Here is a 21,164-nt window from a genome sequence, read left to right as displayed (position 1 = left end):
TCACTAGCCTTCCAAAATATAACTCAAACCGAAAGGCTTAACTATATGATTTTTCTGTATTTCCAGCATATCCACAAGAGAATAAACTTTCTCCCTTGAAACAATTTAACCTCTTAATGAATATGTACAAAGGGAATGGATGGTCTGGTTAGTTTAAGGTAAATCGCCAAAAACCCTCTATGCTAAATTCCTACAATTCCTTAATTTAAATAAAACTTTTACAAGAATTGCTAGACACTTTTCTTTTATCCTTGATAGAAGCTTGCACATGCTAGCAATTAAAAATGAATTGATAGTTACCAAAACTAACTGCTTGTATGACTTTATATCCTTTTTTGGGGAGATTTTATAGTTTAGCTCTAGTTTTGTTCATGCATTTTATTTAAAAGACCTCCTTTTTAAAGATAAATTACCAAAAGGTAGGTAAAACAATCTCTAACAATGATAGTAACCCTTATCCATTGTTAATTTTTGTATTAACCAAGTAGTACATAAAATATTGCTTTCTTACAAGTATGAAATTTACTTATTAGTCATTTTTTAAATCATTTTCCCCTAGTTTTTAATATTCTCCAAAGTTAGACTTTATTTCACAAATTTTATTTCATTGGTAAAGTTCATGAACTATTTGCTAAAGGATTTGGGCATAGGGTAATTATTTCTGCACAAAACTTATTTTATCTGGACATTAGAATGTACTATGATTTTTATTATTTTCCATGTATGAAGTATACCACATTGAACCTGTAGATATTAAAAATAAAATAAGCTAGCCAAAAACACATAAGGCCAACTCTTTGAAAGAATTCAGTTTCTTAAGTGAAAATATCATTGGCTCTGAAAAAGACAATGTTTTGACTCTTACATCAGATCATTTTCTATATTTGAGACATATCTATATCTATATATCTTGGAACTTTTATGTATGTTCTTATAGGTCAGAGAACACATAAAGAAAATGTCTTACAGTGTTTAGTCACAGAATCATGGAACTAGAGAGAATGTACTGTAAAGATCACTTTAGCCGACCTCCTTCTTTCACAGAGAAGAGCACTGTTGGCCCCTGTTAAATGACCTGCCCAAGGTCACACATAGTGGCATAGGTCCTTTTTTGCTTGGTTAAGCATCACTACCTCCAACTAAATACTTGTGACCTACCAAAAGTCTAAACTTCACCACATATATCAAGCTAGTCCTACACACTCGCCAGGTACTCATTATTAGCTTAGCTAATGATATAGGTGAAATATGAAAATGTCACTTGACAACCAGAAGAAAAGACTTCTGGAGAGTTTTTAAGTTGAAACAATGCCTGGATCAGAAACTGGGACCTGGCTTAGAAAACTCTCTGCAAACTGTTGCCTGCATTGAAAAGTCCTTTGTTGAATGGTCTACAGAAAAACACGAGCGTCAGCTTCTCTTTTGGCCTTTTTAGAACAATAAAAGTGAATTTTCGGAATTCTACCTTTGCCCCCAAATGCAGAGTATAAGATATCCATGGCTCTTTACCTTTGGCTGGGTAACATGCCCACCTCAGCCTGAGGTGCAGACATGCTAGAGACGTGGCTGGAGAACCGCCTCCTTCCAATGGCACTCAGGAGGTAAGCTTCTTGTTCACTTACCACACTGGGCATGCTTACAGAGTCATCTGATAGGGGACAAAGGAATGCAGCGTTATAAAACTACGACCTCAATCAGAAGACCCAAACAGAGTTTGTACTTGGGTTCCATCCTTGGCTTGGATTTCTACCTTAGGGTACTCTCTAAAGCTAAGTTATCATAATGTAAGACTCCCACAGGTCTGAGTTTTTAATCTGTACAAAGGGACAAACAACTTTTCACGTCCACACATCTCCCACCCTCCAACAGCCTTCATGAAATACATGTAAACATCTTGTCCATTTTTACAAGAAAATTATTTGTGAAAGACAAGAGGCATCCGATTTCAGAAAAGCTGGGCTAAAAATTTTTAAACGTTCTGAGAATAGTGCAAAAAGGAATATTGTTACTAAGTGAGTCAAGTATATTTTTTTGACACTGAAAAACTATATTCAGTACATTTAATGATTTTTAGACTGCTGAGGGCAAGACTATTTCAGATTGTTTTAGGGTAAATATTTAAAAGCGTATAAAATTAAAAAAACACAAATGCTTATTTCCACTTAAAGTCTTAAACTTGACACAGACAGTCTTATTTTCTTCATGAAGTGAAAACCAGTATCTTCAAATCCATATGAAAGTTAGCTTTAACACAGTATTTGTGACAAGGTGGCCTCATTTTAAGTGAGTTAATGTTGTTTGTTGCTGAACAGTAAACATATTTTTATTTATTTTTTAAAGGTTTTATTTATCTATTTACTTGAGAGAGAGAGAGAGCACACACACAAGCAGTGGGAGGGACAGAGCAAGAGGGGGAGGGAGAGGGAAAGAATCTCAAGCAGATGCTACTCTAAGTGTGACACAAGCCTTGATCCCAGGACCCTGAGATCATGACCTGAGCCAAAACCAAGTGTCAGACGCATAACCAACTGAGCCACCCAGGCACCCCTGAACAGTAAACATATTTTGATTAATGTAGCATTGTGGTTAACCTATGCTACCATACAAGGTCATCTGACATCTTTTATTTAAAATACCCCAGGTGGTCATATTTCTAATGAAACTTCTTTCAAACCAAAAAGGTGTATATGAAAAGTGCCAGAAATTTTAATTTGTTACTAATGACTGACTTGAAGTTGATTCATGTTATAGAATGGCTTTCTTTTTTTAGATGTGTTCACAGAGAAGGGAATAAACAAAGGTGCCTTGAAAACATGAAAAACATGGTAACGTAAATAAAGCCATTTCTACAAAGTCCTTTCCCATATCTCACTGATTTTTCCTCCTATTTAAACTCATAAATCACTTCACAGTCTCTCAATATTTGTTTGATGATTAATTACATGCTGCTTTCCATTCACCCTTTTATTAAATGTTCTTTATTGAAAATGTCTGTCATCTCCTCTACAGGACTCGATCTAAGATCTCAGAGAACATATTTTTTCTCATACTTCCTTATACCTCATCTTGTACCTGTTAGGTCTTAATATGGGTTTGATGACAGAATGGGAAAATAGTTTAAATGAAAGCAGTCAGCCATTTGGCTTTTATACCCAGCCCATATGAATTACTACACACCCACATTAAAACCACACATTTGTTAGCAACTCTGTTTCCACTGGGTTGGTTGTGATGTCCAAGAGCAGAGATTATAGCCAAAAATTGCATGCTCGTCAGTGGGTATAAGTGAGGGCTCCCAATCAGAGATATCTCTTTTTATTTCCTCTCTACCTTTCTTCCATATCTCCTTCCTTCTGGCTAGGAGGTTACCTACAAAAGATATTCAGCTCTACTAAAGATAGGTGGTATCATTTCCCAGAATTAAAAAAAAGAAAGAAAGCCTGCTGGGAGACATTACTTCACTTAGAAGAGCCACTTAGAAGAATAGATATTACTAAAGTTTTGAACTATTACTAGGACTTACTGAATATAAAAACTGCTGATCCTTATTGCTCTCATTTTGTTTTCTTGGTCAAGATTTTTCAAGTTTTCCCATTACAATTTTAAGGGTATTTCCTTGCACAATGAGCAGGGTAATTTAGAAACAAGTGTATCTGTAGGTCAGGTGAAGGACAACATGATCTTCACTTCATTATCTGATTAACCCTGATACCAAATCTGGAAATGTGGCTGCATTTTTTTTTTTCTTTTCCTCTCCTCCACATCCAACTCTAATAGGGAATTAAAATACTTTCATTCATTTTAGTTAATTAAAATTCCAAACTCAACTCCTACTTTTCCTAATTTAGTTTAGAATGGGGCTTTTTGTTGTTTGATATGGAGAGCCTCTGGGTGAAGACCCAGATTTTGTCTTCATTCTTAAGGCACTGACAACACTCTTTGTTAAGTAAATGTTATACCAGAGTGTCCTTTTTTTTTTTTTTTTTAAGATTTTATTTATTTATTTGACACAGAGAGAGAGAGAGAGAGCGCACAGGGAGGGGGAGCGGCAGGCAGAGGGTAAGGGAGAAGCAGTCTCCCCACTTAGCAAGAGCCAGATGTGGGGCTCTAACCCAGGACCCTGGGATCATCACCTGAACCGAAGGCAGGTGCTTAACTGACTGAGCCACCCAGGCACCCCTCAGAGTATCTTTAAGTCACAACTAGAAAATAATCAAGGCAATAAAAATAATTAAATGACCGTGGTGTTTAATTGGAACTTTCACTCTTACTTTTAAAACCTACTCCTATTAAGCATACATATAAAACATGTTCTTGACTGGTCTCATTTCAGGACTCCAAATCTTACGTGTAAATGTTAGAAGCTCCTGGACCACCTCCATCATTGGGAACACTCTTGATTCAAATTTGGGGTGTATTTTCCTTTTGGGTTGTAGTCCCTCAAGACAGCCTATTGGTTTATGCTCTAGAAAGTATAGCCAGCTGGTCTTTTCTGAGTCCTGAGTAGATGCATTGCTTAGTTTTCCTTGCCTGATGGGGACCTGTGAGTGCTAGTTAATCCTCTTAGCAAAATGGCCAGGAGAAAGGGGAATAAACACTTCTCTTAGTTCCTTAAGTACAATTTAAATGAGAGTAGTAGAAAAGGTTGAATTTATAAGCTCCAGGTGTAGGGGTCCCTTAAGATTTACTTTTGTCTGAATTCCTTCCAAATGACCAAGGCAATTGAGGAATTTCTAGAAGAGTGGGCAGTAGGAATCATGGAATCAGTCACAATTCCATTTTATTTTATTTTATTTATAGATTTATTTGTTTTAGAGAGTGAGAGAGCACCAGTGAGAGGAGGGCAGAGTGAGAGGGAGAGAGAATCTCCTGCGGACCCCCCACTGAGCACAGAGCCCAACACGGGGCTTGATGCCACGACTCTGAGATCATGACCTGAGCCGAAACCAAGAGTCCGACACTTAACCGACTCCACCATCCAGGTGCCCCACAATTCCACTTTAAATCCTTTTTGTAAAAATGACCAGGGACCAGTACTGAAAAAAAGTCAGAATGGCAGCACTCCTTCCCAAGACCTCATTTGCATGGCCAACCAGGGTCCCACATGCCACCCCCACAGTTACCCCATCCTGTGGAGTGACCTACTTTCCTCATCTTCCTCATCAGTCCTACTCAGGGTGTCTTGCGAAGCCTGCTGGGAGGGCTCACTGTCCTGCTCCCAGACAGTGCCAGTGCCCGTGTTGGAGCGGGACATGGTGGCCAGGCTCAGGCGGTAAGCGGAGGTGGATGTGCCCACAGTACTGATGGACGTCTTCCCTTGGTAGGCTGGGGGTGGAGAGACCAAAGGAGAAGCATGGTGAGTGTCTCAAAAGAAAACAAATGCTTGCTTCAAACTCCTCCCTAGTATCAAGGATACCTGTGTTTTTTAGGAAAGGCCAGTTACATAGTGTGTCCCAGGTAAGCAGTCTTTTTAAGATAAAGTAGCAAGTGGAAGTGAGATTTAAAAAAGAAAAAGAAGAATTGGCTATTGATTTACTCATAACTGAACAGTTTCCTTAGGGGAATATAATAATGTAAAATGCTTTGACATTGCTTCCTCTCTCATTGCTTTCGATTTGAAATGTGAAGGCTAGAAGAATGCAAAATAATTTTGACATGAATTGAAGCTTCCATCCTGGCAGATTTTACTGAGGAATATACCTTCCTGACACAAGCATGTAGGAGGAATAAATGCATTGTCTGATAGGAACTTCTCAACCACAATCAGAATACATAAAACTGTGCTCGCATTCTCTTCTCCTGGAAATTATAACTTACAAATTATCCCCTTGAATGTGTCACGTTATTTCATTATAAAGCAGAATATTTGAAAGGCACTCTGCAGATTTCACTAGGATTGTACTTGTCAAAATATATCGGAAGCAATAGTACATTTTAGGAAGGAAAAAAAAAAAGCCACACGGATGATAGTCTACTTATGGATAATGACTGCCCTCTAATGGCAGATAATGATTTGTTTTCCCTCCTAGTAATTTCCTGTTAATAACTGTTAAGAAGTAAACAATGCACCCTCAAAAGAAAATCTTTTAAATAATGTAAAGGAAGGACCTCCTGACCTGCCAGCTCTAATTAAACCATTCCTCCCCCGATCTGTAAAAGATCAAGGGTTTGTAAGCAATCATTCTAGTTCCGTGTGCAGATACTTTATTCTCTACCGAGTTTCAGTGTCCTCACTCCTTAAGCGGACTCTCAGTTATGCACCTTGCGGGCATCTGTGTGGATTAAGTGAAATAACATCTATGAAACCATCTAAAAATAACAGAGATTTAAAGAATGCAAATTCCTCTCCTTTCCAAATAGGAAGCGAAGGCAAGCATTTCAATACTTTTTTTCTAGTTAAATAGTCAAAAAAGAGCTTCACTACTGAAATGAAGATTGGGAAAAAGAAGTTTAGAAAAGAGCAAAATTAAAATCCCATGATACCCCTTGCTTTGTTGGCACTGATCGCATGGTCCAATCTGCCAGCGAACTTACATGACTACCTCATCCGTGGTTCCAGAAAGAGTGGTGACCTGGATGGGCATTCTTTGTAGGTGCGAGTTCCATGAGGCAAACCGATGCAAGATACCCCCCGGTTACTCACCTGAGCCACTATGAACTGCCTCTTTTAGGATTTTGAGTTCACTGTTGAACTCGGCGATGAGGGAGCTCTTGCACAGCGGGCGTGGGATGAAGCGTCGCTCCAGCTGGTCGGCGATGTGCTGCCGGGCGGAGAGCTCTTCATGATTTTCTGCTGGTTGGGCCAGAAGCTGAAAGGAAGGTATGGATTCTCAGGTCCTCAATTTGCTCATCTGTAAAATGGGCTACTTATTGTACCTATTTCATAGTTGGTTGTGAGGCTGAAATAAGGTAATGCAAATGAAGTTTTCAGGACAGTGCGTTCTATAGGAAGCTCTTAATACATCATTTTGAATCAGTGCTCCAGGAAATTCGGGCATGAGAAGAATAACACAGTAGCTGAATACTGAGGGAGGATGGGGGGTATGTTTTAACTGTTCCACCTTTTCTAGGTTTATTTAATTTGGGTCTCTGTCATGTCACTGAAGAATGGAGGACATCCCCCAGATCCTACCCTTGGGCCAATTTTTTTCCCTTTCTTTTTCCCTAGGGGGCAGTGGTGAGTCCAGAGAGGGCAGAATTTTACAGACTATTAAGACACTCTCAGTGCGAAGGTACTGGTAGACATTGGAGCCTCTGGGATCCATTTTTGAGCTGTTCTCTTACAAATGCAGTATTAGAAGTTCCTCCTAACTAGCTCTCCTGTGTCCCGCGAACACCGTGCGCATCCCCGGGGCTCGGCACCTCTTGGAGAAGCACACACACCTTGCACTGGATGAACGGCCGCAAGAGCACGAAGATGGGGATTCGGGTCCGCACGATGAAGTCGAGAAAGTCCCACAGGGCCAGGCCCCCCACCTTGCGCAGAGCCATCTCCTTCACCTGGAGGCTCAGCCAGTACCACTGGCTTCCCAGCTGCCTCTCGAAGCAGACGAGAATCACCTTCAGCGCTTCACACCGGGAAAAGAGAAAAGTAAGCCGGCACCCTGGTGCTGCCGAGGAACCCAGCCCACATCCACAGCCCTTTATGCGTCAGAACATTTTCTGAATTTCTCAATTGTCTCCGTGTTCCCAAGAACCTCGATGCCCTCCTAAGAGAGTGTTCGCACATCAAAAGTCAGGATTTTTTCGTTGTTGTTGTTTGGATTCTGATCAGGAGAATATAGCTCCCTTTCTTAAGTACATTTAACTACTATTTTGCAAAACACAGAGCAAAGTGGTTCACGGAATGGAAAGGGAGATGCTTCCTAAACATAATGTGGGGTTAATATTTTGCTTTCTGAAAGTTCTGTCACAGTGGCTTAATGGTAATACCAGCATACCACTCATATCTTAAACTAAAACATGGGTGAGTTAAGTGATTTTTTTTTTCTTTTAAGCATGGAGGGAATATATTCTTGCTATTTAAAGTAAAATCAAACTATGCAGAAATGCACACATTTAGAAATAGAAAAAGGTTTTCCCCTTCCCAGCTTGCTTTCTTACCCCACCACTCCCCAGAGGTAACCAGGAAAAGTGTTTGAGTAGATCCTTCCAGATTAAAAAAAACCTCTCTCCCTTGGGGCGCCTGGGTGGCTCAGTGGGTTGGGCCGCTGCCTTCGGCTTGGGTCATGATCTCAGGGTCCTGGGATCGAGTCCCGCATCGGGCTCTCTGCTCAGCGGGGAGCCTGCTTCCTCCTCTCTCTCTCTCTGCCTGCCTCTCTGCCTACTTGTGATCTCTGTCTGTCAAATAAATAAATAAAATCTTTAAAAAAAAAAAAAACCACCTCTCTCCCTCCTTTCCCCCTCACATTGCACATCACGCTGATGACTAAACCCTGCTGGATTTCTTTTGCAAGATCTCTTCCTTCCTCAGAGTCTGGAAGCCTGTCACAATCTACATTTATTTATTTTTTTATTTTGTACGAAGAAGATTCCCAAACATTGTGTCAGGACAAACCAGAATATTGTTAGGATGTCCAACGTTCTTGCAGGAGCCTCCTCTGACCCCTCAGCTGTCCACGTGATGTCTGCTATGGGGCAGTCAAGGGAAACCGGGCCTTCCTGATCCTGTCTTAAGGCCCGTCTCAGCAGCAAGAAGACACAGAAACCCAACTCCTTACAACCCTCAAAGTCACACACACCTTTATATACCAAAATAGGTGTATTTAGGACATTTCCGGGGGGAAAACGTGCCATAGATCACACGGAGAGATGTTGTAAGTCTCCCTTACCCTTGTCCTCAAAATCTCACTTTTCACAGCCATGGTTCATCCCAGTTCCTTTCCCCCGACTAAACAAACAAATGAAAGTGGGGGGGGGAAGCAAAAAAAAAAAAAACCCCAAAAACAAAAAAACAAAAGAAAGCAAACAAAACAACAAAACAAAAACACCTCCTCCTCTTTCCTACCCTGATCCCAGGGACATTTCTCCTGCTGGGTGCCTGTTAGCCCTCTTTGGGTCTCTGCCTTTCTGCTTTTCACCTTCACCTTCATCAGCCCAACTCAGAAGCAGGATAACAAAGCATTCAAGAGCAGGGACTCTGGTGCCAGATGGATTTGGAATTTGGCTCTGGCGTTTATTAACTGTGTGATTTTAGGTAAGTTATTCAACCTTTCTGGGCCTTTGCCTCTTCAGTCCTAAAAGTAGAAGAACATTTACTTCTTAGAGTTGTTTTAAGGATTCAAAGTATAGAAAACACTGCTTGGTACACAGTTAAGTGTTCAAAATAAATGTAAAAGTCAATTTGAAACAGAGGTCCAGGAGCCTGGCCAAGGAACCAAAGGATCCACCTTCATTAAAAAGGCAGAAAGTATAATGACCTGAAAACAATCACTCGTCAAGTGTTTTCTCCTAGCCTTGTCTTATGTGTTAAGCCTTTTGTTTCCATCATCTTACGTGCAGTGCCAAACCTTACGCAGGCCTTGGTCCCACAATCTAGATTTTATTGGAACCTTACATTCTCATGGCTTTGGCAACTCAGCCCCACACTTGTCAGGTCCTGTGCAAATGCTTTCTTATTTCTTTTGTTTTCATTTTCATTTTCATTGTCAATCACATGATTTTCTAATACTCTTCTTTCTTTCTTTCTTTTTTTTTTTTTAAGTTATCTCTAGGCCCAATATGAACTCACAACCCTGAGATCAATGCCATACTGACTGAGCCAGCCAGGCATCCCAAATATTTCCCCTTATGATACAGTCCAAACAATTCACACACGCCAGACTCCAAGGACCTGTTTTTACGAGTGTGTGTGGTTCATCTTACACTCCCCATACCAAGATCTGCTTTGATAAATTGAAAAATGTCGGGCACGGTCTTTTCAACTTGGTGCTTTTGAGATTTTCTACTGCCAGGGCTCCTTATTCTCCATGCTATGGCAGGAATAGTCTTCTCCCCCGTGTTAGTTTAATTAGGGCCAAGGAGCAGCCCTCCAGTGTTCCATGGGTCAGGATCAAGTTAAAGGTAGGGACTGGGTGATGGAAATGTAGGAGTGAAGCAAGAAAGAAAGCGGTAAACCTCTGAGGGGAGAACAAGTTGACTGGCCTCTCCAGAGTGAAAATCAGGATGGATAATTAGAGATTCTATCATAAGAGAATAAAAATAGCTAGGAAAGGGATGTAGCACAAGGCCGCCATGTCTTGCTGTCCAGGTTGTAGACTGCCCTACTCTAGGGGCTCCATTCACATAGATGACAGACCAGTGAGTCCCAGGCGCTATGTCCCTATATACTAGTGGAGCCTACATCTGTTAACCACTATCAATGATAATCTCAGTAGTGATCTCCTCCTTCAATCAGGAAGGAGGAATTCTTACTGCAGATGCCTTCCTTACATGCCCAGATGCTGTGAGAAGAACAACCAAGAAATTCAGGCACCACAGATAGGAAAGCACTTTGTTCTTTGGCATATGTTTACTGGCATGCCTGTATCGACTCCTTTGCAAGGGTGATGCTTCTTACTTGCTCAAGTGGCTTCTTTAAATACTTTCCGGATTGAGGTCTTTTAAAATCGTTTTGAGTCGAGGTGTAACACGCTCAGTGAAGTCCTTACGTCATACACATACATGCACAAACACACGTATATGGGGGTGGGCGGGGAGTGTGGGGAGCATACCCACCCAAATACGCGGCTTGGCTGGTGGACTCGGCCAGCCCCCCCTCCCTGCGCAAGTCTTTGCCCGCGTCCCCAGGGGTGGAGCAGTGGGCGGGGGAGCTCTCCAGCATGAAGTTCTTGCTCCTGGAGGTGCTGATGATCCGTGGCGGCAGGAGCACGTTAATGACCGTCTGCAGGAGCAGCTGCACCTCGGGCTGCTCCAGCCATGGGCTGTCTACGGGGCAGCGTTCGGAAGACGGAAGCGGAAAGAAAAGCAAGTCATGAGCTAGGCTTTGCACATCAGACCCAGAAAAGTTTAGCTCTCTTTCCAGTTCCAAACTAGAACACTCTAGAAATTTGGGTGTTTCCCCACCAAGTATAGCTTCTCCTCTGGACAGACACCGCATTCCTGATACTGGGTGTTCTCTCCATAGTCAGCAGCCAAGGCCGTATATATTCCTAGCCAAATCTCTGCTTACCATTTCAATCTCCTTTCTCTTTTCTGCTCAAATACTCACAACGTATCGTTTCTACATTTGAGATAAGCTTTTCCTAAAAAGAAAAATCCTCCAAGAAGGAAAGGTAATGAAGACAGATTGAAATGTAACAGCAGTGGCAGGGTTTAGACTGACCCGAATGGCAGGAAATGATAAAGTCCATTTACTTGTCAATTCACACCACACTGTATTTCAGTGAATACCATTTTCTTAACGGAAACAGTGGTCTCCCGATTTTTGCTGTATGGAAGGACAGGTCTTCTAGGAACTGGAGCAGGGAAACTCTTGACCCAGGGTGGCTAAATGGAAGTGAAAGAAAAATTCTCTTTCCTAAGATAACCCTGTTTCAATCATTTGGATCGACTTCAGTGACGGCCTTCTTGGGGAAAAAGAATAAGAAACAACAGCCTGACACTTAAGAAGACACCACAGTGATAAATTTCCTTTAGTTAAATTAATCAGACCTTTGCTTCCAGATCCTACTGTGAGCACAAATGGGACGAGTAGATTTAAAAGCATCCCCTCCCTTCGCTCTTGATTGGTGAATGGGGAGATCACATGGCTTAAGGGAAAATCTTCTTTTAAAGCCTGTGCAGCAATAATAGAAAAAAAAAGATTAATTGACCCCCACACCCATTCGGTATGTTTGCTTTTTTCACAGCATGATGGAGACGGTGACTCCCTGTTGGCTGCTCCTGGAAACTCTTGAGTTCAATAGCACAACATATGAGATTCGCTCAAAACTGATACTTTACCATGTGCTTGCCATAACTGACAGTTATAGACCTAAAGAAACAGTAACATCTTGAATATTAAATGTAAGATCGTAATACTTTTGGCTTGGTACAAAAACAACCGCATATCCCCTTTCATTGGCTCCATGTGTCCACCAAAAATATTTTAGCAGTAAAAGAGAAAGAAGAAAAATGAGAACTTGCCATCTGTTCCATTTGGGAGTTATTTAAAAGCCCTCTGACCTTTGCACAAGGCCTTTTTCAAACCAGAAAGGAATAGGTAATGTAGAAAGAGAGAAAGGAGCTCTGTACACAGGTTGTAAACATGGATCACTTTAGGGATCATCATTTCCCTTCTGCACGGTAGCCAAAACTCTTGCTTAATTTTTTTTCTACCATCACCCATCCTCTGGATGATGGACCATCAAGCTGAGTAGACAGATAATGGATGCGTCGTTAATTACACCAGTTGTGTATTTCCCATCAGTCACAGAACTTTCTGATGATCTACCACTCTCTAAAGTTCGGTGACACACAGAAAGAGGCAGGGGAATTGGCAGTATGCACTTCTCGCCTTGGGAACGATTGTTTTCATTTTTAGAAATAGAATAGCTGGGAGATGAGGAAAAAAAAACAACAACAACCACAATATTCAGCCCACAATCATTCAAGTAAATTGATATATTCAAAGCCTAGTAGTAACATTTGAAAGAATTTCATATTGCAATTCTTTCTGCAAATCATTTAAAACCAGACTCTGAATATTACCATTGTGAGCTGATTATCTGTGAGCCATTATTTTCCGAAGGTTTTGCCCACATCTGAAATGACTTCAGTGGCAGGACTACACGACTCTGCTATTTTTGAGATCTCGAGAAGAATTACAGAAGCACAACTTAGGGCCAAGCTCAGGACTGAAGCTCCAAACCTGTAAAAGTTTGGAGCCGTTTACACTTTCGTGTCACAGATTTTGCCCAGCCTTTGCAGAAAAAGCAAAGAGAACACCATGATCTGGTGCCTCAACCAGCAACTCAACGAGCGTGACAAACAGGTAAGGCAGTCACACCTGTATCTGCAATGCTACAAGCCGGACAACAGCTGTGCTGAAGGGCAGAGGTGGTGAGAGATAAGGGCTGAGATGAAGAAGGGGTAATCCGTCAGCAACACTGGAAGGTCCTACCACTCCCATCACCTGAAATACAAACAGAGCACATGACCAGCCTTGACTACTGGAATTTCATTTCAAGCGACCGTAGTAAGGGAGTCTCATTCAATAATCATAATGATGATAATAAAATAATAATGAGAATCATAATAATTTGAAGGTTGGACATGTTACTTTCAGTCTGTTCTGGTCGCCTTCTTCGGAAGGCATGTAATGTCTGGAGTCCGATCGAACGTGACACTGGATTCAGCCAAGGTTTTGTAGAATGTTGTTTGTAGCTAACTGTGCGTATAATGAGAGATGAACCAAAAACTATGCTAATCAGGAGACTGGACATACTTACTGGTGGATTCAAAGGAAGGCAGTCCACAGTTCGTTAATGGAGCAAGAACTGACAACAATGATGATGGCATAGCGCTATGTGCACTGGGCATTCCAGCTATAGAGTTAGTGCTCAACTAGCTAAGCAGCAGATCCTACTCAATGAAATGCTCTCACATGACTTCTACATCGTACAAAACCTTGTGGGGACCAGACTCTAGATATTACATCAATGATTAAAATAAATATTATTTTTTTCTTCCCATAAATCCTAGACTGGCCGACTCAGAATGTCATTTTGCACTAAAACAGGAAAAAAAAAGTTCTCTTTGCATTTTAAAGTCCCCCACCCCAGACTACCTCAACTTCTAGCCAATTGTGCAGTTTCCACCACCCCACTCTCCAACTGGCAGCCCTCAACTCTCAGCGCAACGGGAAGAAGCAAATTGTCAAAGTAGCGCGTGGGAAGCAGCACACCAAAATCCCATCTGTGTAGGGATGGGCCCTTCAGCTCCCCACGCACCACCTTGAAATGTACCTCACTATTTTCAATGTCGCCTGAGCCGTCTGTTTTTGTGGGTAGGTAGGGGCACAAAGTGGTTGACCTGTAAATCTTCAAGTCAGAGAAATCAATAGCAGAGTGACATTTTGCAAAGTTTCATAAGATTGCCACTTGGCTACTCACCAGATTGACACAGACATTGATCAGTGACCTAAGGTGAGGCAGGAAGGATATGATTGGCTGCCTCTGAAGTGTCAAACAAACCCCTTCAATCAAATTGCTGGCAGGCTCCCACTCAACCTGTCGCCTGGAATACAATATAGGAGCCATTAGCGGCGTGGCTCCCTTCTGGAGTCAGTCTGAAACAAGTGAACGAGACAGTGATTCTGACGCCATCTAAGACAGGACGGGTGTCTGAGACGACAAAGTGCTTCACACGGGATGAAGTTTACCCATGTTGTTCCAAAAGCACAGAGCACACTGGGAAGGGAAGAAGATACTGAAAACGTAGCAGAGGCACTCCTGCCCCACTCGACTAATGAGACAAAATCTATTGAAGAAAAAACAGAGATGATGAATGGGTTGCATTTTAGGTTCCCTGGTTTTAGCTTTGAGAGAGGGTAGAGGACTGAATTTTAGGAAACCCATCCGAGGGGCCATGACTCCCAAGAGAACTAATCTGACCACAGGCTGCATTTCTGAAATCTACTGATCGCACTGCAATTGATCTCATCAGATTTTATACCAGTATACAACTGATCAGATTTATATGGTTTAACTCCTGCCCAAACCATGACATTACAAGAAAATAGTTCATTTAAAAAGTGTTCCTTCTTGGCCTCCTAAGAAATGATATTGGGGGGGGGGGCTACTTTCTATGGTCATATAAATGGTATAAATCTAAACCCAATGAGATGAACATGGGATTTTCTGTAATAAAAGCCAGTCTAGTCTGTAATTGTCTCAGTACCAAAAAAAGCCATCCCCATGGCACCCAAATAAACAGGTTGGGTTTTACTGATATAACAACACTGTTTCTAATATCCTGGAAGCAATTTCTAAGCTCACATTTCCTACCAAAACAGACTATAATGACAAAATAGAAAAGTTCATAAATGAGGAAATACCGGTATCCTGATTATCAAGTAACCCACAAAGTAGGTTTCAGTCAATATTTCCCTTGTTGAACTGAGATCACCATAAGAAATTAAATTGAAGGCAACCTCAAATTCTTAGGATGCCCCCCCAAAAATTACTTACAACTGACCCCTCTACTGTTAGAAAGCATGATGTTCTTTACAATTGGGTTTAATGTATGACAAGTGACTCAACCTGTAGAGATGTTTGACATCTTTATGTAATTAGTTATTTAAGAAAAAGAATTTATTTTGACACACCCTTGTAAGAATTATAAGACTGGCTCTTTGCCAATAGGCACAAATGTTCCATCGGAACCATTTTAAAAAAGTAGGTATGCTCTAAGGACAGACATTTCCATGCCACTGAAAAAAATAACCAATGTAGGCATTCGTCATCCCATTATAAAAGAATATAGGAACAAAATATCAATTACTGGAATGAAATCTTTCAATTTCTTTTTTACGCTTCCAACAACTCCTGACTGCTGCAAAAATGAACAAGAACACAGGCTAAAACCTGGAAAAGTTCCAGCAAATTGAATGCTAAGCACTACAAATTCTTGGGCAAGAGTTGCATGGGTTTTGGGTTAAGTTTAAAGGGACAGAAAATGTTCTCATTAACCCAAACTTGAAATTCGTCAATTAGTGGGTTTATTAACATTTAGCCAAATGAACTGTCTGTTCCTGGGTCTCCAGATTGGACTCAGATCTCCAGGTAGTCTGATTCCGAGGCATCCTGGCATAGACAGGGAGGCTATCAGTAGATATTTCAGGTTACTGAACAGAGATCAAAGGGTAATCACGTTAATTTTGTACCATCTTGAATTAGAAGGAATGGTGAAATTTAGGTCTTTGTTATTAATCCTGGGATTTTCTTTTTTCAGCTGCTACGTGGCTGCTTATTGTTAAGATGCGTCATTTCTCTAAACTGGTACCTAAAATACTATGTTAAAGCCAGTATTTTTTGAACCCTGAATTAATTTTTCTTTTCTCCTCAGTTGTTTTATTTGTAAGGCACACCCTGCCTTATTTCAAAAGAAATTGAAGGATACTCACTGAATTTCTTATGTGTGTCAGATGAGGAACATGATAGCTAAGATATGAACAGATTTTTCAAGATGAACAACATATAATTCGAAAGAATTGATTATTTCTTCAGAATGTAGACCCTGCTACTTATACATTCAGATACCTGGTTAGCTACGCACATACACCAACAGAAAACTTTCAAGTCATCTGTTCAACTCCAGATTGCGCCAGCATCTTAAAAGATGATAAGCCCTCACTCTGAAGCTTGTAATAGTAACAGCCGACTGAGAGGCCTCCTTACCTCAAAGTAGGCATCTTATGAATTTTGTTGAACATTCTATCCAATCTCTTTAAAATGAGGATTAGGGCTGGCCTCACTGCCTCGGCTGTCCAGTCCGTAATGGGCAGCATCTCCATGATGTAGCGCCGAAGCCCGCGGCTCTCCATCGTCTGGGTGTCGTACGGCGCCAGCTTCAGAAGGGAGTGTGCGATTTCTGCCAACCTACGTGTTTTTGTTGTTGTTTGAAGAATAAGCTTAGAATGTCACAATGAGAATTTTCCCACGCAGCAGCATGCTAGACACCCTCCTTCCAGCACACCACCTCCCTGATCTAAAGACATTCTTCCCTCTGCCTTCTACCCCTCAGCTCTTCCTGCATCTACCGATATATGCTGGACACCTGTGCATATATATTAACAGAGAACCGCGGACTATTCTGGAGGGGAAGTGTGAATAGTAGTATCTGAAGAAGAAATTAAAATCCAGAGAGATTAAGTCCAGGTCAAACACATCTAGAGAATACGTATACATGCATATGTATATGAGGATATATGCACAGAAATACATACCCACATACATATACATAAAAGGTACGTATATGGGGGTGCCTGGGTGTCTCAGTGGGTTAAAGTTTCTGCCTTTGGCTCGGGTCATAGTCCCAGGACCCTGGGATCGAGCCCCACATGGGGCTCTCTGCTCAGCAGGGAGCCTGCTTCCTCCCCTCTCTCTGCCTTCCTTTCTGCCTACTTGTGATCTCTGTCTGTCAAATAAATAAATAAAATATTTTAAAAAAGGTACATATATACACATATATGTACGCTAAAGAGAACCCAAACTATAATGTGTAACAAAATCACTAATATCAAGTGTCCAAGTAAGTTTCATGCCTTCCTAGCTCCCTCATTGCCCATAGTCAGTCAGAGGCGTTTTATAAAACATAGTATTGGTTTTTATTGGAGCCGAAGGAGTTCTTCAAATTCCTTTCCTTTCCTTTCCTTTTCTTTGAAGTCTCTTCTCTTTTTTTCTTATACATCGATCCTCCTACTCTGCTGTTTTTGTTTGTTTGTTTGTTTTTAAATATTTGACTTAATTGGACTGTCTGAATGGCTTTGGTTTGGGTTGTCTCTCTCAAATTTTCTTTCTTTCTTTCTTTTTTTTTAAAAAAGATTTTTATTTATTTATTTGACAGACAGAGATCACAAGTAGGCAGAGAGGCAGCCAGAGAGAGAGAGAGAGGAGGAAGCAGGCTCCCTGTTGAGTAGAGAGCCCGATGCGGGGCTCGATCCCAGGACCCTGAGATCATGACCTGAGCCGAAGGCAGAGGCTTTAACCCACTGAGCCACTCAGGTGCTCCTCTCTCAAATATTCTAACTCAGTTCCATAAAGGGAATGCAAAATGGAAAGCACGTCCTCCAAGTGTAGCCCAGGGTCTGTCACCCGACATAAGTCCATGCTCTGTGTCCTAAGTACAGGACTCCCAGAGAGTGAACTGACTTAACAGGACTGGTTCCAGGTAAATAAATACAATGTCAAAGCTAGACATGGATGATCAACTTCCAAATAATACAAATATAATGGCATATATGGTCTTACAAAGTCAACTGGATTTAATTTTATATGAAGGAGAAAGCATTTTATTTATTTTTCAACCAAATTTTTCGTTTTACTTAACTTCAATTTTTGTTCCATAGAGTGCACATACAGTGTTATGCTAGCTTCAGGGGTACAACAGAGTGATTCGGCAATTCTACCATGATAAGTGCTCTTGGTCCCCTTCACCTATTTCACCCACCCCCCACCCTCCCCTCTGGCAACCATCTGTTCTCTATAGCTAAGAGTCTGTTATTTGGTTTGTCTCTTTTTTTCTTTGTTCCTTTGTTCCTTTTCCTTTCCTTTCTTTTCTTCTTCTTCTTCTTCTTCTTCTCTTTCACAGAGAAAGAGGGAGAAAGAGCAAGTGAGCAGGGGTGGGGAGATGCAAGGGCAGAGCGAGAGGAAGAATCTTAAGTAGGCTTCATGCTCAGTACTGAGCCAACTCAGGGTTTGATCTCAAAACCCTGAGATCATGACCTGAGCTGGAATCAAGAGTGGATGCTTAACTGACCGAGCCATCCAGGCACCCCACTTTGTTTCTTTCTTTCTTTTTTATTTTTCAATTCTCACCATAGCACATACCCTCCAAAGTGCCCACTTTGTTTCTTACATTACACATATCAGTGAAAGCTTATGGAATTTTTCTTTCTCTGACTTATTTCGCTCAGCATTATACCCTTTAGATCCATCCATGTTGTGGCAAATATTCTTTTTTATGGCTGAGTAATATTCCATTATAGATACCACATCATCTTTATCCATTCATCAATGGATGGATACTTGGGTTTCTTCCATATCTTGGCTATTGTAAATAATGCTGCAATAAAAAGAGGCATGCATTTATCTTTTCAAATTAGTGTTATCATTTTCTTTGGGTAAATACCCAGTGGTGGAATTACTGGCTCACAGTAATTGAGGAAACTTCACACTGTTTTCCACAATGGCTGCACTATTTTGTGTTCCCACAAAAAGTGGTGGGGGTTCCTTTAAGAAAAAAGCATTTTAGGGGTGCATGCCTGGCTTGGTCAAAGGAGCATGTGACTCTTGATCTCAGAATTGGGGGTTTGAGCCCCAAGGTTGGTGTAGAGAGTATTTAAAATCTTTAAAAAAAAGCATTTAAAAATTTTACGATTCTTCCCTACCAAATACATTGAGTTGTTGCAGAATGTATAGAAGATGATATTAAGAGGCAATGTATACCCATTCATGGTAATATCTTGCCGTATGATTTGTATGCTGTATGATTTGAGCTTAATCTTCTTTAAAAAAAAAAAACTCATATCCTAAAAAAATATACCCAAGACTCTTATCACAGTGGCTGAAATGTCGATATTCTTTAAGGTACTGGAAATTCCTCTGAAAACAAATTAAGAAGGGTAAGTAAGCCACTCTTACCAATTATCTGAATCTTTGGCTCAAATCAGGATATGCCTAGCCAGGCATTCAAAGTATCCTACGAAGTGGAGGGAAATTCTGATGGGAAAATGGAATAGAGAGGCCTAATGTTGCCTAGAAGAGCACTTGTATGTGGTGCCATCAGGAGGCATCCATATGTTGACGGTTTTCAGAACTGTTACTAAAAGAGGATATTCCAGATAACAGGACATCAGAAATCAGCTTTTCTATTTTTTCTTACCTTTTTTTTTTTTTTAAGACTATTTTTCAGTAATCTCTATACCCAACATGGGGCTCGAACTCACAACTCTGAGATCAAGAGTTACATGCTCCACTGACCAGCCAGTCAGGTGCCCCAAGATTTTCAGTTTTTTGTTTGTTTTGTTTTGTTTTTTAAAGAAAATGTGCTTGGAAAAGCCCAGAAGGTATAATCCTCAATCTTAAAGTTGAAAGAGATCTTAATAGTCCTGAGGCAGTGGGGTTCCATATATGGAAACCCTGACTGGATCTTCTTACTTTAAAAAATTCAGCTTAAAGTAGAAATAAAGGGTATCATTTCTCAGGCCTCACCCAAGATTTAATAAATATGGCCCAAGGATTAGGTCCAGAAATCTGCATATTTTTTTACCTTAATTTTGAAAAACTTGAACATGTATATACAAAGGTAGAGAGGCAAGTATATAATGCACCCCTCATGTACCCATCACCCAGATTTAACAATGTTCAGCTCATAGCCCCTCCAGTTTCATTTATACCCACAATCTCCCCCTCCCCATTACCCTGAACTCCTCTGAAGTAAATCCCAAGCATCAAATCATTTTATCAGTACATATACTTCAGTATGTGTCTCTAAGGTTAAGAGCTTAAAAAAATTAACCATAATGCAATTATGACAGCTAACAAGTTAAAAATAATTCCTATAAAAAGAAAGATATCCAGTCAGTTTTCAAAATTCCTGCCTTATTTCATAATTCTTAAGTACACTTTTCTTTAAACAGATCACAGTAAAATAAGCCCCATAACATTTCAATTGATTGATATTTCTCTTAAGTCTCTTCGACTATGTAGGTTCCCTTCTTCTGTTTTTTCTCCCCCCCCCATGTTTTTATAATTTATTTCTTGAGGAAATGGGCTGTTTGTTAAGTAACATTTTCCACACTCCAGATTTTGCTGATTGAATCTCATTATCATTTATTTATTTATTTAAAAAAAATTTTTTTTTTAAAGATTTTGTTTTTTTATTTATTTGACAGAGAAATCACAAGTAGACGGAGAGGCAGGCAGAGAGAGAGAGAGAGGGAAGCAGGCTCCCTGCTGAGCAGAGAGCCTGATGCGGGACTCGATCCCAGGACCCTGAGATCATGACCTGAGCTGAAGGCAGAGGCTTAACCCACTGAGCCACCCAGGTGCCCCTAATCTCGTTATCATTTAATCTATCCCATTGCTTCCAGGTTTAATCCAATTGGTAGTTACACTAGGGGTTAGATTAGATTAGGTTTGGATTTCCTAGCAAGTGTATTTCATAGGTGATGTGTCCTTTCACCAGGAGGCACATGATTCCTACTTGTCACTCTTCATGGTGTTAGTTGCCACAAGTGACCACGGCACACATCCATTAATTCATTAGAAGTAGCACACCAGCAATATTGTGTCATTCCTTTTCTCATGTATTATCTATAGCGTTTTCGTAAGGTGAAATTTCTCTTTGATTACTTCAGAAGAGATAGGACAAATGCTTTAAAGGACTTAAGGTTTAAGAGCCCTAGGCCATTCCGACAGGCGCTCTGGTTTAGGAATCACAGTCAAACCACTGTCTCTCGA

At 40.7% G+C, this 21,164-nt stretch overlaps 1 protein-coding gene across 13 annotated transcripts in view; it reads right to left on the bottom strand.

The window, feature by feature from the left end:
• Positions 1-21,164, bottom strand: part of UNC80 (unc-80 homolog, NALCN channel complex subunit) — a 228,312-nt gene that overhangs the window by 13,119 nt on the left and 194,029 nt on the right. For all 13 annotated transcript variants that reach the window (XM_032354642.1, XM_032354650.1, XM_032354649.1 and 10 more), the window contains 9 exons: positions 16,380-16,580; positions 14,094-14,217; positions 12,989-13,114; positions 11,653-11,776; positions 10,717-10,926; positions 7,384-7,568; positions 6,644-6,809; positions 5,146-5,325; positions 1,510-1,648 (listed from right to left, as the gene is read on the bottom strand). In XM_032354642.1, the coding sequence (XP_032210533.1) occupies positions 1,510-1,648; positions 5,146-5,325; positions 6,644-6,809; positions 7,384-7,568; positions 10,717-10,926; positions 11,653-11,776; positions 12,989-13,114; positions 14,094-14,217; positions 16,380-16,580 (1,455 nt within the window). The remainder of the gene's footprint in view (positions 1-1,509; positions 1,649-5,145; positions 5,326-6,643; positions 6,810-7,383; positions 7,569-10,716; positions 10,927-11,652; positions 11,777-12,988; positions 13,115-14,093; positions 14,218-16,379; positions 16,581-21,164) is intronic.

This window comes from Mustela erminea, chromosome 8 (genome assembly GCF_009829155.1).
Source record: "Mustela erminea isolate mMusErm1 chromosome 8, mMusErm1.Pri, whole genome shotgun sequence".
In the NCBI taxonomy this organism is placed as follows: Eukaryota; Metazoa; Chordata; class Mammalia; order Carnivora; family Mustelidae; genus Mustela; species Mustela erminea.
This window is presented reverse-complemented; position numbering and strand designations above follow the sequence as displayed.